This window comes from Tamandua tetradactyla, chromosome 1 (genome assembly GCF_023851605.1).
Source record: "Tamandua tetradactyla isolate mTamTet1 chromosome 1, mTamTet1.pri, whole genome shotgun sequence".
NCBI lineage: Eukaryota > Metazoa > Chordata > Mammalia > Pilosa > Myrmecophagidae > Tamandua > Tamandua tetradactyla.
This window is the reverse complement of record NC_135327.1, coordinates 173,287,916-173,308,691: the sequence shown is the minus strand read 5'-3', so window position 1 is coordinate 173,308,691 and position 20,776 is coordinate 173,287,916. Positions and strand designations below refer to the sequence as shown.

The 20,776-nt window shown below is 36.0% G+C and overlaps 1 protein-coding gene and 1 pseudogene across 1 annotated transcript in view; one reads left to right on the top strand and one right to left on the bottom strand.

Moving 5' to 3' along the window:
- MKLN1 (muskelin 1) overlaps positions 1-20,776 on the bottom strand; it is a 299,405-nt gene that overhangs the window by 173,031 nt on the left and 105,598 nt on the right. The window contains exons 3-4 of the mRNA XM_077135509.1: positions 11,154-11,296; positions 8,918-9,006 (exon numbers count right to left, since the gene is read on the bottom strand). Of these exons, the coding sequence (XP_076991624.1) occupies positions 8,918-9,006; positions 11,154-11,296 (232 nt within the window). The remainder of the gene's footprint in view (positions 1-8,917; positions 9,007-11,153; positions 11,297-20,776) is intronic.
- LOC143679499 (leucine-rich repeat-containing protein 59 pseudogene) lies at positions 12,623-14,837 on the top strand (annotated as a pseudogene).

Below are 20,776 nucleotides of genomic sequence, written 5' to 3'. Positions count from 1 at the left end.
AAAACCAATAAGCAAATTTATCTGGAAGGGCAGGGTGCCCCGAATGGCTAAAAACATCTTGAGGAAAAAAAACGAAGCTGGAGGTCTCGCGCTGCCTGACTTTAAGGCATATTAGCCACAGTGGTAAAACAGCATGGTATTGGCATAAAGATAGATATATCGATCAATGGAATCGAATAGAGTGCTCAGATATAGACCCTCTCATCTATGGACATTTGATCTTTGATAAGGCAGTCAAGCCAACTCACCTGGGACAGAACAGTCTCTTCAATAAATGGTGCCTAGAGAACTGGATATCCATATGCAAAAGAATGACAGAAGAACCATCTCTCACACCCTATACAAAAGTTAACTCAAAATGTATCAAAGATCTAAACATTAGGTCTAAGACCATAAAACAGTTAGAGGAAAATGTTGGGAGATATCTTATGGATCTTACAACTGGAGGCGGTTTTATGGACCTTAAACCTAAAGCAAGAACACTGAAGAAGGAAATAAATAAATGGGAGCTCCTCAAAATTAAACACTTTTGTGCATCAAAGAACATCAAGAAAGTAGAAAGACAGCCTACACAATGGGAGACAATATTTGGAAATGATATATCAGATAAAGGTCTAGTATCCAGAATTTATAAAGAGATTGTTCATCTCAACAACAAAAAGACAGCCAACCCAATCACAAAATGGGAAAAAGACTTGAACAGACACCTCTCAGAAGAGGAAATACAAATAGCCAAAAGGCACATGAAGAGATGCTCAATGTCCCTGGCCATTAGAGAAATGCAAATCAAAACCACAATGAGATATCATCTCACACCCACCAGAATGGCCATTATCAACAAAACAGAAAATGACAAGTGCTGGAGAGGATGCGGAGAAAGAGGCACACTTATCCACTGTTGGTGGGAATGTCAAATGGTGCAACCACCGTGGAAGGCAGTTTGGCGGTTCCTCAAAAAGCTGAATATAGAATTGCCATATGACCCAGCAATACCATTGCTGGGTATCTACTCAAAGGACTTAAGGGCAAAGACACAAATGGACATTTGCACACCAATGTTTATAGTAGCGTTATTTACAATTGCAAAGAGATGGAAACAGCCGAAATCTCCATCAACAGAAGAGTGGCTAAACAAACTGTGGTATATACATACGATGGAATACTATGCAGCTTTAAGACAGGATAAACTTATGAAGCATGTAATAACATGGATGGACCTAGAGAACATTATGCTGAGTGAGTCTAGCCAAAAACTAAAGGACAAATACTGTATGGTCCCACTGATGTGAACAGACATTCGAGAATAAATTTGGAATATGTCACTGGTAACAGAGTCCAGCAGGAGGTAGAAACAGGGTAAGATAATGGGCAATTGGAGTTGAAGGGATACAGACGGTGCAACAGGACTAGATACAAAAACTCAAAAATGGACAGCACAATAATACCTAATTGTAAAGTAATCTTGTTAAAACACTGAATGAAGCTGCACCTGAGCTATAGGTTTTTGTTTTGTTTTGTTTTGACTTTACTATTATTACTTTTATTTTTGTCTCTATATTAACATTCTATATCTTTTTCGGTTATGTTGCTAGTTTTTCTAAACCGATGCAAATGTCCTAAGAAATGATGATCATGCATCTATGTGATGATGTTAAGAATTACTGATTGCATATGTAGAATGGTATGATTTCTAAATGTTGGGTTAATTTCTTTTTTTCTATTAATTAAAAAAAAAAAAGAGGAGGGGTAACTGGAGCTGAAGGGATACAGACTGTACAACGGGACTGGATATAAAAACTCAGAAATGGACAGCACAATACTACCCAATTGTAATGCAATTATGTTAAAACACTGAATGAAGCTGCATGTGAGGTATAGGTTTTTTTTTTCTTTTTCTTTCTATTAATGTTTTAATTCTTATTCTGTTGTCTTTTTATTTCTTTTTCTAAATCGATGCAAATATACTAAGAAATGATGAATATGCAACTATGTGATGTTATTAAGAATTACTGATTTTACATGTAGAATGGAATGATTTCTAATTGTTTTGTGAATTCTTTTTTTTTTTTTTTTTTATTTTTTTTTTTTTAAAGAGAGAGGGAGGAAGGGAAGGAAAGACAGAGAAGGAAGGAAGGATAGAAGGAAGGAAGGGAGGAAGAAAGGGAAACATCTTTAAACATTTTCTTGTTTTATTATATTTTGTTTGTTTGTTTGTTTGTTTTACATGGGCTGGGGCCGGGAATCGAACCGGGGTCCTCCGGCATAGCAGGCAAGCACCCTTGCCCGCTGAACCACCGCGGCCCGCCTGAATTCTTTTTTTAATTAATAAAAAAAAAACAAAAAAAAAAACAAGATTCATCTATATGCTGTCTACAGGAGATGCAGTTTAGACCCAAGGGTAAACATAGGTTGAAAGTGAAAGTTGCGAGATATGTCATGCAAACAAGAATCAGAAAAGAGCAGGAATAGCTATACTAATACCCAACAAATCTGACTTCGAATGTAAAACAATTAAAAGAGACAAAGAAGGACACTATGTATTAACAAAAGGAATAATTCAACAAGAAGACATAACAATCATAAATATTTATGCACTGAGCCATAGTGCTCCAAAATATGAGGCAAACACTGAAAGCATTGAAAAGAGAAATAGACACATCTACCATAATAGTTGGAGACTTCAATTCCCCACTCTCATCAATGGACAGAATATCTAGACAGAGGATCAATAAAGAAACAGAGAATTTGAACAATACAATAACGAACTAGACTTAAATGTTTAAGAACATTACACCCCATAACAGCAGGATACATCTTTTTCTCAAGTGCTCATGGATCATTCTCAAGGACAGACCATATACCGGGTCACAAAGCAAATCTCAATAAATTTAAAAAGATTGAAATCATACAAAACACAAGAAATGAAGTTGGAGATCAATAACAGGCAGAGGACCAGATAATTCACAAATATATGGAGGCTCAAGAACACACTCCTAAACGACAAGTAGGTCAAGGAAGAAGTTACAAGAGAAATTAGTAAATATCTCGAGGCAAATGAAAATAAAAACACAACATATCAAAATTTATAGGATGCATCAAAGGCAGTGCTAAGAGGGAAATCTGTTGCCCTAAATGCCTATATATAAAAAAAAAAAGGGGCAAAAATTGAGAAATAACTGTTCACTTGGAAGAACTAGAGAAAGAACAGCAAACTAACCCCAAAGCACGAAAAGGAAAGAAATAACGAAGATTAGAGCAGAAATAAATGAAACTGAGAACATGAAAACAATTGAGAAAATTCAAGAAAAACAGAAGCTGGTTCTATGAGAAAATTAGTAAGATTGATGGACCCTCAGCAAGGTTGACAAGAAGAAGAGAGAGGATGCAAGCAAAATAAAATCGGAAATGGAAGAGGAGACATAACCATGACCCTACAGAAATAAAGGAGGTAATGAAAGGATACTACGAACAACTTCATGCTAATAAACTAGACAATGCAGATGAAATCATGAACAACCAACATTGACTTGAGAAGAAATAGACAACCTCAACAAACCAATCACAAGTATGGAAACTGAATTAGTCATAAAGACGCCCCAAAAAAGAAAAGTCCAGGACCAGACAGCTTCACATTCTACCAAACATCCAAGAAAGAATTAGTACCAATCCTGCTCAAACTCTTAGGGAAGGCTACCTAACTCATTCTATGAAGCCAACATCACCCTCATACCAAAGCAAGACAAAGATACTACAAGGAAAGAAAATTATAGACAAATACATCTAAAGAATATAGATGCAAAAATTCTCAACAAAATTCTTGCAAATCAAAGCCAGCAACACATTAAAAGAATTATATACCATGACTAAGTAGGATTCATCCCAGGTATGTAAGGATGGTTCAACATAGAAAATCAATTATCCATATCAACAAATCAAGGCAGAAAAAACACATGATCATCTCGATTGATACAGAAAAGGCATATGACAAAATTCAACATCCTTTCTTGTTGAAAACACTTCAAAGGATAGGAACAGAAGGGAACTTCCTCAACATGTAAAGGCAATATATGAAAAACCTACAGCTAGCACCTCAGCTCCCATGGATCCTCTCTTAGCTTCTCTGATGCTTTTCTCTGTAAGCTCTGATTGGTTTTTCTGTCCTTTATCTTCTCAGAAAGAACTCCATTAAAAGGATTAAGAACCACCTTGAATGGGGTGGTTCACATTTCAAATTGAAGTAACCGAATCAAAAGGTCCCAACCACAACAGGTCTGCACCCACAGGAATGGATTAAAAGAACATGGCTTTTTCTGGAGTTTATAACAGCTTCAAACAAGTATAGGGGTATTACAAATGAACCCACAGAAATAAGTAAGATCATAAAAGGATACCGTGATCAATTGTACGTCAAAAAACTAAGACAACTTGGATGAAATGGAAAGTTTTCTAGAAACACACAAACAACCCACAATGACTCCAGAAGAAATAAAAGATCTCAAAAAACCAATCATTATAAAAAGACTGAAACAGTCATCAAAAACATCCTAACATAGAAAAATCCAGGATCATATGGCTTCATAAGTGAACTCTACTAATCATTCCAAGAATTAATACTAATCCTCTTCAAATTCTTCAAAACAACTGAAGAGGAGGGAATGCTACCTAATTCATTCTATGACACCAACATCACCCTTATACTAAAGCCAGATAAAGACATTACAAGAATGGAAAATAACGGACCCATCTGTCTAATGAATACAAATGCAAAAATCATCAACAAAATATTTGCAAATCGAATCCAACTGCACATTAAAGGAACTATATATCATGATCAAGTGGGTTTTATTCCAGGTATGCAAGGGTGGTTTAACACAAGAAAATCAATTACTGCAATAGGCCACATTAATGAATCAAAAAAGCACATAATCATCTCAATTGACACAGAAAAGGCTTCTGACAAAATCCTGCATTCTCTCTTGTTAAAAACACTTTGGAAAATAGGAATAGGAGGAAACCTTCTCAACATTCTAAAGGGCATATATGAAAATCTCACAGCTAACATATTCCTCATTGAGACTGGAAACCAGGCAAGAACACCGTCACCACTGTTATTCAACATTATGATAGAAGTTCTAGCTGGAGCAGTCAGGCAAGAAAAAGATAAAAGGCATCCAAATTAGAAAGGGAGGAAGCAAAACTCACTGTTTTGCACATGATATGATCCTATGCCAAGAATGTCCTGAAAAATCTACAACAAAGCTACTAGGTCTAAAGAATGAGTTCAGCAAAGTGGTGGGATACAAGTTTCACAAGCACACATCAACAGTGTTTCTATACACTAGGAAGGAGCAATCTGAGGTGGAAATCAGGGATAAAGTTCTACTTAAAAAGCAACTAAAAAAACCAAATAGCCAGGAATAATTTTAATCAAGGCTGGAAAGGGCACGCATTCAGAAAACTACAAAGCACTGCTGACAGCATTCAAAGAAGACCTAAATAAATGGAAGAATATCCAATGTTCATGGTTTGGAGGACTAAATATTGTTAAGATGTCAATTCTACTCAATGCATAACAACCAAAATTCCAAAAGTTTACTTTGCAGAACTGAAAAAGCCAATCATCAAATTTATTTGGAAGAGTAAGGGGCCTCACAGAGTCAAAAATCTCCTAAAAAAAGGAAAATGAAGTTAAAGGACTGTCACTTCCTGACTTTAAGGATTACAAAGCCACAGTGGTGAAAACAGCATGCTATTGGCATGAAGACAGACATACTGACCAATGGAATCAAACTGAGAGTTCAGAAATAGACCCCTCAAATTAGACAAGGCTGTCAAGTCCACCCAACTGGGACAGAGCCGTCTCTTCAACAAATGGTGCTGGGAGATGGAAATCCATATCAAAAAAAAGAATGAAACAGGACCCCTCTTTCACACCTTATACAAAAATTAATTTGAAATGGATCAAACACATAAATATAAAAACCAGGATCATAAAATTGCAAGAAGAACATGTAGGGATTATATCTTCAAGATTTTATGGTAGGAAATGATTTCTTAGACGTTACACCCAAAGAAAAAGAAACAAAAGGAAAAATTAATAGAACCTCCTCAAAACTTAATACTTCTGTGCTTCCGAAGATTTTGTTAAAAAGTCAGCCTATTTAATGGAAGAAAATATTTCGAAAACACATATCCAATAAGGGTATAATATCCAGAATATATAAAGAGAACCTAGAACTCAACAATAAGACCAAAAATAAAAAAACACAACTAAAAATGGGCAAAAGTCTTAAAGAAACATTTTTCTAAGAGTATATATAAATGGTTAAAGAGCACATGAAAAGATGTGCAACCTCACTAGCTATAGGGAAATGTAAATTAAAACCACAATGAGACATCATTCACACCTTACTAGAATGCTAGAATGGTCACGAGAAATAGGAACACTTACTTCATTGTTACTGAGAATGTAGAATGGAAGGTAGTTTGGTGCTTCCTTAGAAAGTTAAGTATAGGATTCTCATATGATTTGGCCACTACTAGATATATACTCAAAAGAACTGAAAGCAGGGATGCAAACAGACATTTGTACACTGATGTTCATAGTGGCATTATTTACGACTGCCAAAAGATGGAAACAATTCTATCAACTGATGAATGGATAAAGAAAATGTGGTCCACAACATGAGATGGAATATTATGCATGAACCTTGAGGACATTATGTTGCGTGAAATAAGTCACACATAAAAGGACAAACTATATATAACCAGCAAACTCATGGTGTTAATATGTAACAACACAGGTCACCAGAAAATAGAATGTTTGCAAATTAAACTGTAAAAGTATCCAAAGTCTCAAAAAGAAAAAAAAGAAAGACAAAGTACTTGAATAGACATTTCTCCAAAGAAGATATCAAATAACCAAAACACATAAAAGGATGCTCAATATCATTAGCCATTAGGGAAATGCAAATCAGAACCACAATGAGATACCACTTCACACCTTCTAAGATGGCTATTATTAAAAAACAAAGAGAAAATACTAAGTGCTGGTAAAGATGTGAAGAAAGAGGAACACTTACTCATATATTGTTAGTGAGAACGTAAAACAGCGCAGCCGCTGTGAGAAACAGTTTAATGGTTCCTCAAAATGTTTAATACAGGCCTACCATATGATCTGGTAATCCTTGATCTGGGTATATATACCCAAATATTGAAAGCAGGAACTCAAATAGCTATTTGCACAGCTATGTTCATAGCAGTATTATTCACAATAGCAAAAAGGTGGGAGCATTCCAAGTATCAATAAACAGATAAACAACTGTGGCACACATGCACAACAGAATAGTATTCAGCCATAAAAAGGCATGAAGGTCTGAAATGTGGTACAACACAGATAAACCCTGAAGACATCATGTTCAGTGAAAGAAGCCAGATATTGTACTAGCCAGATATTGTGTGATTTCACTTTTTTTTTTTGCTGGAATTTTTTTTTTTATTAATTAAAAAAAAATTAACAAACAAAACATTTAGATATCATTCCATTCTACATATACAATCAGTAATTCTTAATATCACATAGTTGCATATTCATCATTTCTTAGTACATTTGCATCGATTTAGAAAAAGAAATAAAAAGACAACAGAAAGAGAAATAAAATGATAATAGAGAAAAAAAACTATACCTACCATACTTCTTATCCCTCGCTTTCATTTACCACTATTTCAAACTGAATTTATTTTAACATTTGTTCCCCCTATTATTTATTTTTATTCCATATGTTCTATTCTTCTGTTGATATAGTAGCTAAAAGGAGCATCAGACATAAGGTTTTCACATTCACAGAGTCTCATTGTGAAAGCTATATCATTGTTCAATCATCATCAAGAAACATGGCTACTGGAACACAGCACTACATTTTCAGGCAATTCCCTCCAGCCTCTCCACTACATCTTGAACAACAAGGTGATATCTACTTAATGTGTAAGAATAACCTCCAGGATAACCTCTCAAATCTGTTTGGAATCTCTCAGCCATTGACACTTTGTCTCATTTTACTCTTCCCCCTTTTGATCGAGAAGTTTCTCTCAATTCCTTGATGTTAATGTGTGATTTCACTTTTATGAAATAGCTATAATTTGCAAATTCACAGCAACAGAGAAGTAGAATATTGATAATAGGGGGTAGGAGATGGGGGAATATGGCGTTAAAGCAGAAGACTACATTTTCTGTTCATGGTAATGGGAGAGTTTTGGTTATGGATCATGGTGAGGGTAGCATACCATTGTGAACATTGTCACTAATCCCACTGAACACAATGCTTGGGAGAGGTTGAAATAGAGAAACTTATGTTGTATATAGGTTGCCACAATTAAAAAAAAAAAGCAAGTAAAGAGACAATGACAATGAAATATAACACATTAATAGATCTTGGACTGGATCTATTAATGGAGTAGAAAAGGCTCAATGGATTTTACTAGGACATATGAAAACCTTGAATATATTCTATGAGCTTTATAACCATGTTAAAATTCTTAAACTTGATAACTTAGTTTTTAGGAAATATACATGGAAGTATTGTGTTCAAGGAGTATAATGTACACAATCTACTCTCGAATGTTAGTAGTTGATTGATAGAATGATAGATGGAGGGATAGATAAAATGATATGGCAAATGTGGCAAAATATTAAAATCGGTAGATCTGGGATCTGGGGGAGGGTATGTTGGCTCTGGTATGGTATTTGTATTATTTTGCAATTGTCCTGTAAATTTGAAATTAAATCATAATAAAATGTTATGAAAACTGCTTAGAAAGAAAATCTAAACAGTTACTGCAAGTTTGGTCTGTGGACTGTAGTTTGCTTACTGCTAGCATAAAGAATTTGTTCCTATTGCAAAATGCTAAAAAAACTTACCTATTTTAATGAATCGGCAAGGGAACATCTGTTCGTCAATTTTATGCTTCAAAGTAAATGTTTCTTTATTATAATCATTCTTTAAACCACTGTAAGGGAGAAAAAAAGTTTGCCAAGTCAGACTCCATAATTTAGCACACATAATACAACAAAAATTATTTCATACTCAAATTTTAAGTTTAAACCAATACTCAAAAGGCATTAAATTATTTTAATAATTCAATTCAAAGACATTACATTATTTCTGTATATTATATAGTAGGAAATTTCATTTTTTGGAGATTAGCAATATAACTTCTTTGTACAACTTAGAGCTGATCTAAATAGCTCATCCATTTATCCTCCAATTTCATATAAATTTAATGGGCATATTTTGTCTGTTTTTCTATGTCATTTAGCTCAAGCTCATATATGGTAATATCGACTTTTTCTTTCTTAGATCTAGTAACCAAAAAACATTTAAATGAAGAATGAACGGGGTTATTTTCCTTCCGTAAGGCTTTCTTAAAGATCAAATGTTTTATCTTTGAAAAGATAGCAAATACTTTCTAAAGTATTTCCACCTGTATGAAGCAGCAACCAGCCTTAAATTAGTCTTTTTCCACAAAGAGTTAGAACAATAAATACTAGAATAATTGTTAGAGCTACTTTGAGTTTCTCTTAATACTAGACGACAGAATTTAAGAACTTGTTACATGTTATTATTGCTTAACATACTGGTAATCACTTAAAAACTCCTTGTCATGTTAAAAAAAAAAACACACACATTGTAATAAAGACACCATGGAAAACCTTGTGTTTGATGATCCTTTCATCTACCTTATCAACAGACTAGTAAAACACGGAATAAAGATGAATAATAGGGGAAACAAATGTTAAATTTAGAGTGAAATGCTGGTGATTGGTGAGGGGGAGGGGTGGGGGGTATGGTATGTATGCATTTTTTTCTGTTTTCTTTTTATTTCTTTTTCTGAATTAATGTAAATGTTCAAAGAAATGTTCATGATGATGAATATGCAACTATGTGATGATACTGTGAATTACAGATTATATATGGAGATTGGAATGATCAAAAGTTATGAATGTGTGCGTTCGGTGCTTAAAAAATTTTTTTTAATTAATTAAAAAATAAAAACAACATAACTGAGCAGTTGATATGAGTATATAGATTAAGAGTTATACATTCAAAGCAATTGCATTATAACATAATCTCTTAATTATATGAGAGCTAATGACAAATATTCAATGTAAACTGCAGAATGTGGCTAGATGCATAGAAATGTGTGACAGAACCTAGAGTCCTTAGACATATATTTCTGAATGACATAAATTTTTCCAGTAGTAAGAAGGAAATTAAAAAACAATTCACACTCACATAGAACATAGAAATAGTCATTTATGACTTAAACAGAGACAAATATTAGAATTTTCAAACAATTAAATTATTTAATTTTGACTGAAATTTTCATAGACAACCTAATTTTGCTGGCTTGTCAGTACACTCTATTCTAAACATAAATAAATCTAAATCAACTTTCTCTCTACTAGGATTGAAGGAAGTATTCATGGGAAAATCACTTATCTTCATGTTGCCTAACGTCTTGAAATGCTTTCATGACTTAAATCAAAAGGGTACAGAAATAATATTTATTTACATAAAGTATTCTGTTAGTAGGATGCACCATTCACAAGTGTATTCAAAATCCCCTATTTTATTTTTCCATACCCTGGGCTATTTTACTTTTTATTGTCTAGGGGTCAAATTAACCCAGTGGCAGGCACCACGAGGGAGTGCCACATAATTTTTTTCATTTACAGAATCTTCTTTGATTTATCCTCGAATTTAAATTCCAATAATAGTTCTTCTGATTTAGGGTGATCGGTATTAATTTTTTTTAAAAAGCATTATTTTTTAATAACAAAGACTGATTAAAACTAAAAATATTTCTGATGTCATTAACAATTCAAAAATAAGACTGAAAAAAGTGGAAAACAACAAAAAATTTGATTCATTCTTCCTTAGTAACAATATTAACTAGTATCTGGTGCTTAAAAAACAAAAAACAAAAACTAATATATAAGTAACAATACTAAAATAAGACCCTAGGAATAGAATAGTAAAAACATTCCCTCCCTTGATGGGAAAACTAAACCATTCAGATTTATCTATGAAGAAATTACACTAAGAGTACAATTTGTTTAGGTGTCGACTGTTTCCTCCCCTGATCAAACTCACCTGGACAAGAGCTCTGTCATATTTTCTTCATTCATTCCACCAAAGACTTTAAATTTTTTCAAATTGCAGACATGAGTTTTCTCATATTTTCCAAATGTGATATTCTGGACTATAGCAGGCCTTTCAAGCTTCAGAATCAAGTACTAAAAAAAGAAACAACTAAATTACATCCTCCTTTGCCTCAAAACAATTACTAAGACAACTTTTAAAACTTTTCACAGTTAACTGAGGAATGAGAGAACGCATCAGCAGGGTGGTTTTTGTTTTTATTTATGCTGAATTATAACAAGCACTCTTAGGCTTTCATACCACCACTGTTTTCTATACCAGCAGATTCTTGGAAAATACATCCAGGAATGTGCTTATATTTATGAAATTTTAGAGCTAGAAACACACAGAGATTTGCTAACGAACCCTGTCACTTCTATAAATTACAATGTGCAGACCCACTATGGTATTCCTAATGTAGTTAGTTTTCCTGTCACATACTGGATAAAACAGGATCAGTTAATTAAGGAACACATTTTACATTATGCAGACTGTTTCTGTCATAAAAATTAACATGTAACATACTCAATAGTGAAATACTGAAACTTATACCCCTAATATCAGAAACAATACAAGGTTGCTGCATTCATTAATATTTAATATTATACTGGATGTTCTAGCCAGAGCAACTAAGAAAGAAAAAGAAATACAGGCATCCAAATTGGAAAACAAGTAAAATTATCTCTCCTTGCAGCTGATATGATCCCATATTTAAAAAATCCTAAAGAATCCACAAGAAGACTATAAAGCCAATAAAAAAATTCAGCAAAGCTGAGGGGTACAAGTCCAACAAATAAGTATCAGTTGTGTTTTTAAAACACCAACAATCAATATTTCTTAATGAAATCAAGAAAACAATCCTATTTACAGGAGCATCAAAAATATATAAGTAAATAAAGTACCTAGAAATAAGTTTAACCAAGGACGCAAAAGACTTGTACACTGAACATTACAACACACTGCTGAAAGAAATTAAAGACCTGAATACATGGAAAAACATCTGGGTTCACAGGTTGGAAGACTAAATATCATTAAGATGTCAATACTGTCTAAAGTGATTTACTGTTTCAATGCAATCCTGATCAAAATTCCAGCAGCCTTTGTTCAGAAACTGAAAAAACAAGCATCAAATTCATGAGGAATTTGATTAACAGGGGTCCCAGAATAGCCAAAACCATCTTGAAATATAAGAATAGAATTGGAGGACTCATATTTCCAACTTCAAAACTGACTTACTATAAAGCTATAGTAATCAAAATAGTGTGGGTACTGGCATAAAGAGACAAACAGATCAATGGAATGCCACTGAAAGTTCAGCAATAATATCTGTGGTCAACTGATTCTGGTAAGGGGGCTAAATCCATTTAATAGCGAAAAAATAGTCTCTTCTACAAACGGTGCTGGGAAAACTGGATATCGACATGCAAAAGATGAAAGTGGGTCCCTACCTCACACCATATATAAGAATTAACTCAAAACAGATCAATGACCTAAATATAGGAGCTAAACTCACAAAACTTTAGAAGAAAACATACAAGAAAATCATCAAGACTTTGTATTAGGCAAAGGATTCTTAGATATGACACTAAAGCATGTGGATAAAGTGGACTTCAAATTTAAAAGCTTTTGTATGTCAAAGGACATTATCAAAAAAGTTAAAGACACGTATATAGAATAGGGGAAAATATTTGCACATATCTAACAAGGATTTAGTGTTGAGAATATAAAAAGAACTTCTAAAACTCAATCACAAAAAGACAAGCAACCCAATTTAAAAAAATAGAAGCAAAAGACTTGCTTATATAGACATTACTTGAAAGAAGATATAAAAATAGCCAATCAACCACTGTTTGAAAAACCAAATAGCAGAACTTATGGGAATGAAAGTCATATCTCTTCTATTGTACTGAAATCTACAACAATGGATTTCAAGAGGCAGAATAAAGAATTAGTGAACCAGAGGACTGGATATCTGAAAAGAATGGAAAAATATGAAGAGGGTCTCGGGGAATTGAATGACAACATAAAATTCATGAATGCATGTGTTGAGGGTGTCTCGGAAGGAGAGAGAAGGGAAAAGGAGGAGGAAGACTAATGGAGGATATTGACACTGAAAATTGACCATCTCTTATGAAAGACATAAAATTACAGAAGACCATGTGTGTATTTCTCAGCAGAAATTACAGAGGCAAGAAGGTAGAGGTATGATATATTTAAGATTCTGAAAGACTAATGGAGGAATTATCACTGAAAATTTCCCATTTCTTATGAAAGACATAAAATTATAGAAGACTAAGTGTGGATTTCTCAGCAGAAACCATGGAGGCAAGTAGGCAGTGATATGATATATTTAAGATGTTGAAAGAGAAAAACTGCCAACCAAGAATTCTATACCCAGAAAAGCTGTCCTGAAAAACAAGGGGGTGAGAGTACAGCCAGCAAGTGGCGGGCAGCTGGCAGAGGCCTTGCACCAGAGGCAGTAGCATTGTTAGTTGGGTGCAACGCCACTGAACAAACAAGTGGCCTCTCAGCCTCTTTTTCTTACTTGTCAGAGTCTAGGAGTCTGGGCCCGCTCAGTGGGCATCACCATGACCAAAGCCTGCAGGAAAAGTGGAGCCTCTGCAATAAGTTGGACGATAATAACGACCTGAGTCTCAGCAATTTGAACGAGGTCTCTATAAAGGGGCTGGCTGCGCTCCCAAAGGCCACCATACTGAATCACTGAAATAACTGACCACCCTGCCATTGGATTTCTGGGGCCTCACACAACTGGTGAAGTTGGACCCGAATAAAATCAAACTGCAGCAGCTGCCAGCAAACTTTGGCCTTGTGGTCAACTTCTAGCACCTGGATCACCTCAACAATAGGCTAGTCAACCAGCTTGTCAGCTTTGCTCAACTCAAGAATCTGAAGTAGCTGGATCTGAAAGATAATCCCCTGGATTCTGTCCTAGCCAAAGTGGTGGGTGGCTCTTGGATGAGCACTGTAAGCAATGTGCAAACAAGGTATAACAGCACATGAAGGCTATGCAGGCTGACCAGGAGTGAAAGAGAGAGTGAGGAAGCTGGAAGGGGAACAAGAAACAGAGAAGAAATGGGAGGTCAAGCAGCAAACCAAGGAAGCTCAGGAATGGAAACTGCAGAAGAGGGAGAAGGCAGAAGAGAAATAGTGTTGAAGAAAGGAATATGATGTCCCGAAAGCAGCCAAATGGGAGCAGGAAAAGAAACCTAAGAAGGAAACAAATTAGGCCCCAAAATCTAAGTCTGGCTCTCATCTTCACAAGCCAACACTTTGGAAACACACATGGTCCTGGGTTGTGCTGCAGCTGCTGCGGTTCTGTGTAATAGGCAGGCTGGTTGCCTGTTGGGTAACAGAGATGTGGCAGCAGCCCCTCTGCACCAGCATGAGTGCAGATATGCACTCTACAATACTGCCACCCAGAGTCTGAACAGCCATGAAATCCTCCAGTGGGTCCTCCAGACCAATTCTCAGCAATGAGCTTGTTCTCGACACCTACTGCTTCCCCAACCTTGGATCTGGGATTTCTACGGAATTGGGGTCTGTTGGACACAACCTCGTTTCAGCATCAGACCTACCTGACATCACCAAATGGCTGCTGGCTGGTACCTGAGAACTTCTCTTTGTAAGACTTCTCCCTTAGTCAGGGTTCCTTGGTGGAATAAGGAAAAATGGGAGGTTCGAGAGACAGTTACCTGCATGCCTAAAGAAATAAGCTTGGAGGTGAAGATAGGAAAAAATAGTCTTTTATAGATGCCACACAAAACTGTGTAGATCAAGGCTCATTTCTACTAAATGGTCAGCTGTCACTACATTTTTACATTACAAACCCTTTCTTTCATTCCTCCCTGAGTGGCCAGTGCAGATCAGGAGACAGCATGGTTTAGGGAACCAGAGAGAATAACACACTGATTTCTAGCCTAAATTTTGGGATGAGAGGATGGGAGGACACACTTGTTTTCTTAAGGACCCCGGACACTCAAGCACTTCAGTGATTATACAAAATCTCAGGCTGTAAAAGGGACTTCAAGACTATCCAGTCCAGTAAGACACTTGCAGACAGAAACTGAGGTTTTCCATGTTTACTCACAGTCTCACAATTAGTTCAAGGCAGAACTGGACTCCCACTGTGGTACCCTTTCTATACATCATTTTACTTCTTTTATACTGTCCTGAAAGAAAAGAACTCACACCAGAATTGAATATGTCTCAAAGTTTAGACTCTTTCATAGCAGAAAAATTCCTGACTTACAAAAAGAAACCTCATAGTCACGAGGGTTTTAGACAGCCAACTGGTGTGACTGTCATCAAACAGAAACAGCCCAGGCTTCTTGCCTCACTTTTAAAGCATTATTAACTCAATGACTGCCAATAAGCAAAAAGGCAGATCCTTGCAGAGCCACATCATCTGTGGCATCTATCTATAGGTGATGTGACCAAATAACTCAAGGCAACCTCATGTCACAGAGACAGGTTTAGAATATTTTATTTTAGGCCTATAACTGCACCTACACAATAAAGGGAAATCAGTAGCATCTTGGAACTTAAAAGGGGTGCATTCTCTCCCGGGCTGCGACAGCTGGCGCCCTCCCGCCACGCTTGGTGCCCCAGGCCGACTGGCTAATTTGGCCAGACGCTCTCCTGTGCTGCGACGGCCGGCGACCCTCCCCGCGTTTGGAACCCCGGGCCGGCTGGCATTCTTCCAAGACGCTTCGGATGCCGAACCTCCCCTACGGCGAGAGTTTTCCAGAGTTGAGGGACCCACAGCAACTTTCGCTGGTGGAACCCACAGACAGGCGTGTGCCACGAGCGCCACCTACTGGGCAGGTTAGGAAGAACAGAACCCAGAGATTGCACAGAAAAATCTTTAAACCTGTGGGGTCGAACACCCGGGGAAATCTGACTAAATGCCCAGACGCCAGCAGAAGATAACGGATCACGCGCAGAAAATTGAACATATGGTCCAGTCAAACGAACAAACCAATAGTTCAAATGAGATACAGGAGCTGAAACAACTAATGCTGAATATACGAACAGAAATGGAAAACCTCTTCAAAAACGAAATCGATAAATTGAGGGAGGACATGAAGAAGACATGGGCTGAACATAAAGAAGAAATAGAAAAACTGAAAAAACAAATCACAGAACTTATGGAAGTGAAAGATAAAGTAGAAAAGATGGAAAAAACAATGGATACCTACAATGACAGATTTAAAGAAACAGAAGATAGAATCAGTGATTTGGAGGATGAAACATCTGAATTCCAAAAAGAAACAGAAACTATCCGGAAAAGAATGGAAAAATTTGAACAAGGTATCAGGGAACTCAAGGACAATGTGAACCGTACAAATATACGTATAGTGGGTATCCCAGAAGGAGAAGAGAAGGGAAAAGGAGGAGAAAAACTAATGGAAGAAATTATCACTGAAAATTTCCCAACTCTTATGAAAGACCTTAAATTACAGATCCAAGAACTGCAGCGCACCCCAAAGAGATTAGACACAAATAGGCGTTCCCCAAGACACTTACTAGTTAGAATGTCAGAGGTCAAAGAGAAAGAGAGGATCTTGAAGGCAGTGAGAGAAAAACAATCCATCACATACAAGGGAAACCCAATAAGACTATGTGTAGATTTCTCAGCAGAAACCATGGAAGCTAGAAGACAGTGGGATGATATATTTAAGTTACTAAAAGAGAAAAACTGCCAGCCAAGACTCCTATATCCAGCAAAATTGTCCTTCAAAAATGAGGGAGAAATTAAAACATTCTCAGACAAAAAGTCACTGAGAGAATTTGTGACCAAGAGACCAGCTCTGCAAGAAATACTAAAGGAAGCACTAGAGTCAGATACAAAAAGACAGAAGAGAGAGACATGGAGAAAAGTGTAGAAAGAAGGAAAGTCAGATATGATATATATAATACAAAAGGCAAAATGGTAGAGGAAAATATTATCCAAACAGTAATAACTCTAAATGTCAATGGACTGAATCCCGAATTAAAAGACATACACTGGCAGAATGGATTAAAAAACAGGATCCTTCTATATGCTGTCTACAGGAAACACATCTTAGACCCAAAGATAAATATAGGTTGAAAGTGAAAGGTTGGGAAAAGATATTTCATGCAAACAACAACCAGAAAAGCGCAGGAGTGGCTATACTAATATCCAACAAATTAGACTTCAAATGTAAAACAGTTAAAAGAGACAAAGAAGGACACTATATACTATTAAAAGGAACAATTAAGCAAGAAGATATAACAATCATAAATATTTACGCACCGAACCAGAATGCCCCAAAATACGTGAGGAATACACTGCAAACACTGAAGAGGGAAATAGACACATATACCATAATAGTTGGAGACTTCAATTCACCACTCTCATCAGTGGACAGAACATCTACACAGAGGATCAATAAAGAAATAGAGAACCTGAATATTACTATAAATGAACTTGACTTAACAGACATTTATAGGACATTACATCCCACAACAGCAGGATACACCTTTTCTTCAAGTGCTCATGGATCATTCTCAAAGATAGACCATATGCTGGGTCACAAAGCAAGTCTTAACAAATTTAAAAACATTGAAATCATACACAACACTTTCTCGGATCATAAAGGAATGAAGTTGGAAACCAATAATAGGCGGAGTGCCAGAAAATTCATAAATACATGGAGGCTCAACAACACACTCTTAAACAACAAGTGGGTCAAAGAAGAAATTGCAAGAGAAATTAGTAAATACCTAGAGGCAAATGAAAATGAAGACACAACATATCAAAACTTATGGGACGCAGCAAAGGCAGTGTTAAGAGGGAAATTTATTGCCTTAAATGCCTTTATCAGAAAAGAAGAAAAGGCAAAAATGCAGGAATTAACTGTCCACTTGGAAGAATTGGAGAAAGAACAGCAAACTAATCCCAAAGCAAGCAAAAGGAAAGAAATAACAAAGATTAGAGCACAAATAAATGAAATTGAAAACATGAAAACAATAGAGAAAATCAACAAGATTGATGGGCCCTTAGCAAGACTGACAAAAAGAAGAAGAGAGAGGATGCAAATAAATAAGATTAGAAATGAAAGAGGAGACATAACTACTGACCTCACAGAAATAAAGGAGGTAATAACAGGATACTATGAACAACTTTACGCTAAAAAATACAACAATTTAGAAGAAATGGACAGGTTCCTGGAAAGACATGAACAACCAACTTTGACTCAAGAAGAAATAGACGACCTCAACAAACCAATCACAAGTAAAGAGATTGAATTAGTTATTCAAAAGCTCCCTAAAAAGAAAACTCCAGGACCAGATGGCTTCACATGTGAATTCTATCAAACATTCCAGAAAGAATTAGTACCTACTCTCCTCAAACTCTTCAACATAATCGAAGTGGAGGGAAAACTACCTAATTCATTCTATGAAGCCAACATCACCCTCATACCAAAACCAGGCAAAGATATTACAAAAAAAGAAAACTACAGACCAATCTCTCTAATGAATACAGATGCAAAAATCCTCAATAAAATTCTAGCAAATCGTATCCAACAACACATTAAAAGAATTATACATCAGGACCAAGTAGGATTCATCCCAGGTATGCAAGGATGGTTCAACATAAGAAAATCAATTAATGTAATACACCATATCAACAAATCAAAGCAGAAAAATCACATGATCATCTCAATTGATGCAGAGAAGGCATTTGACAAGATTCAACATCCTTTCCTGCTGAAAACACTTCAAAAGATAGGAATAAAAGGGAACTTCCTTAAAATGATAGAGGGAATATATGAAAAACCCACAGCTAATATCATCCTCAATGGGGAAAAATTGAAAACTTTCCCCCTAAGATCAGGAACAAGACAAGGATGTCCACTATCACCACTATTATTCAACATTGTGTTGGAAGTTCTAGCCAGAGCAATTAGGCAAGAAAAAGAAATACAAGGCATCAAAATTGGAAAGGAAGAAGTAAAACTATCACTGTTTGCAGACAATACGATACTATACGTCGAAAACCCGGAAAAATCCACAACAAAATTACTAGAGCTAATAAATGAGTACAGCAAAGTAGCAGGCTACAAGATCAACATTCAAAAATCTGTAGCTTTTCTATACACTAGTAATGAACAAGCTGAGGTGGAAATCAAGAAACGAATCCCATTTACAATCGCAACTAAAAGAATAAAATACCTAAGAATAAATTTAACCGAAGAGACAAAAAACCTATATAAAGAAAACTACAAAAAACTGTTAGGGCGGGCTGCGGTGGCTCAGCGGGCAAAGTGCTTGCCTGCTATGCCGGAGGACCTCGGTTCGATTCCCGGCCCCAGCCCATGTAACAAAAATGGAGAAACAGAATACAATAAAACAAGAAAATGTTTCCCTTTCTTCCTTCCTTCCTTCCTTCTATCCTTCCTTCCTTCTCTCTGTCTTTCCTTAAAAAAAAAAAAAAAAAAAAAAAAAACTGTTAAAAGAAATCACAGAAGACCTAAATAGATGGAAGGGCATACCGTGTTCATGGATTGGAAGACTAAATATAGTTAAGATGTCAATCCTACCTAAATTGATTTACAGATTCAACGCAATACCAATCAAAATCCCAACAACTTATTTTTCAGAAATAGAAAAACCAATAAGCAAATTTATCTGGAAGGGCAGGGTGCCCCGAATTGCTAAAAGCATCTTGAGGAAAAAAAACGAAGCTGGAGGTCTCGCGCTGCCTGACTTTAAGGCATATTATGAAGCCACAGTGGTCAAAACAGCATGGTATTGGCATAAAGATAGATATATCGACCAATGGAATCGAATAGAGTGCTCAGATATAGACCCTCTCATCTATGGACATCTGATCTTTGATAAGGCAGTCAAGCCAACTCACCTGGGACAGAACAGTCTCTTCAATAAATGGTGCCTAGAGAACTGGATATCCATATGCAAAAGAATGAAAGAAGACCCATCTCTCACACCCTATACAAAAATTAACTCAAAATGGATCAAAGATCTAAACATTAGGTCTAAGACCATAAAACAGTTAGAGGAAAATGTTGGGAGATATCTTATGGATCTTACAACTGGAGGTGGTTTTATGGACCTTAAACCTAAAGCAAGAACACTGAAGAAGGAAATAAATAAATGAGAGCTCCTCAAAATTAAACACTTTTGTGCATCAGAGAACTTCATCAAGAAAGTAGAAAGACAGCCTACACAATGGGAGACAATATTTGGAAACGACATATCAGATAAAGGTCTAGTATCCAGAATTTATAAAAAGATTATTCAACTCAACAACAAAAAGACAGCCAACCCAATTACAAAATGGGAAAAAGACTTAAACAGACACCTACCAGAAGAAGAAATACGGATGGCCAAGAGGCACATGAAGAGATGCTCAATGTCCCTGGCCATTAGAGAAATTAAAATCAAAACCACAATGAGATATCATCTCACACCCACCAGAATGGCCATTATCAACAAAACAGAAAATGACAAGTGCTGGAGAGGATGCGGAGAAAGAGGCACACTTATCCACTGTTGGTGGGAATGTC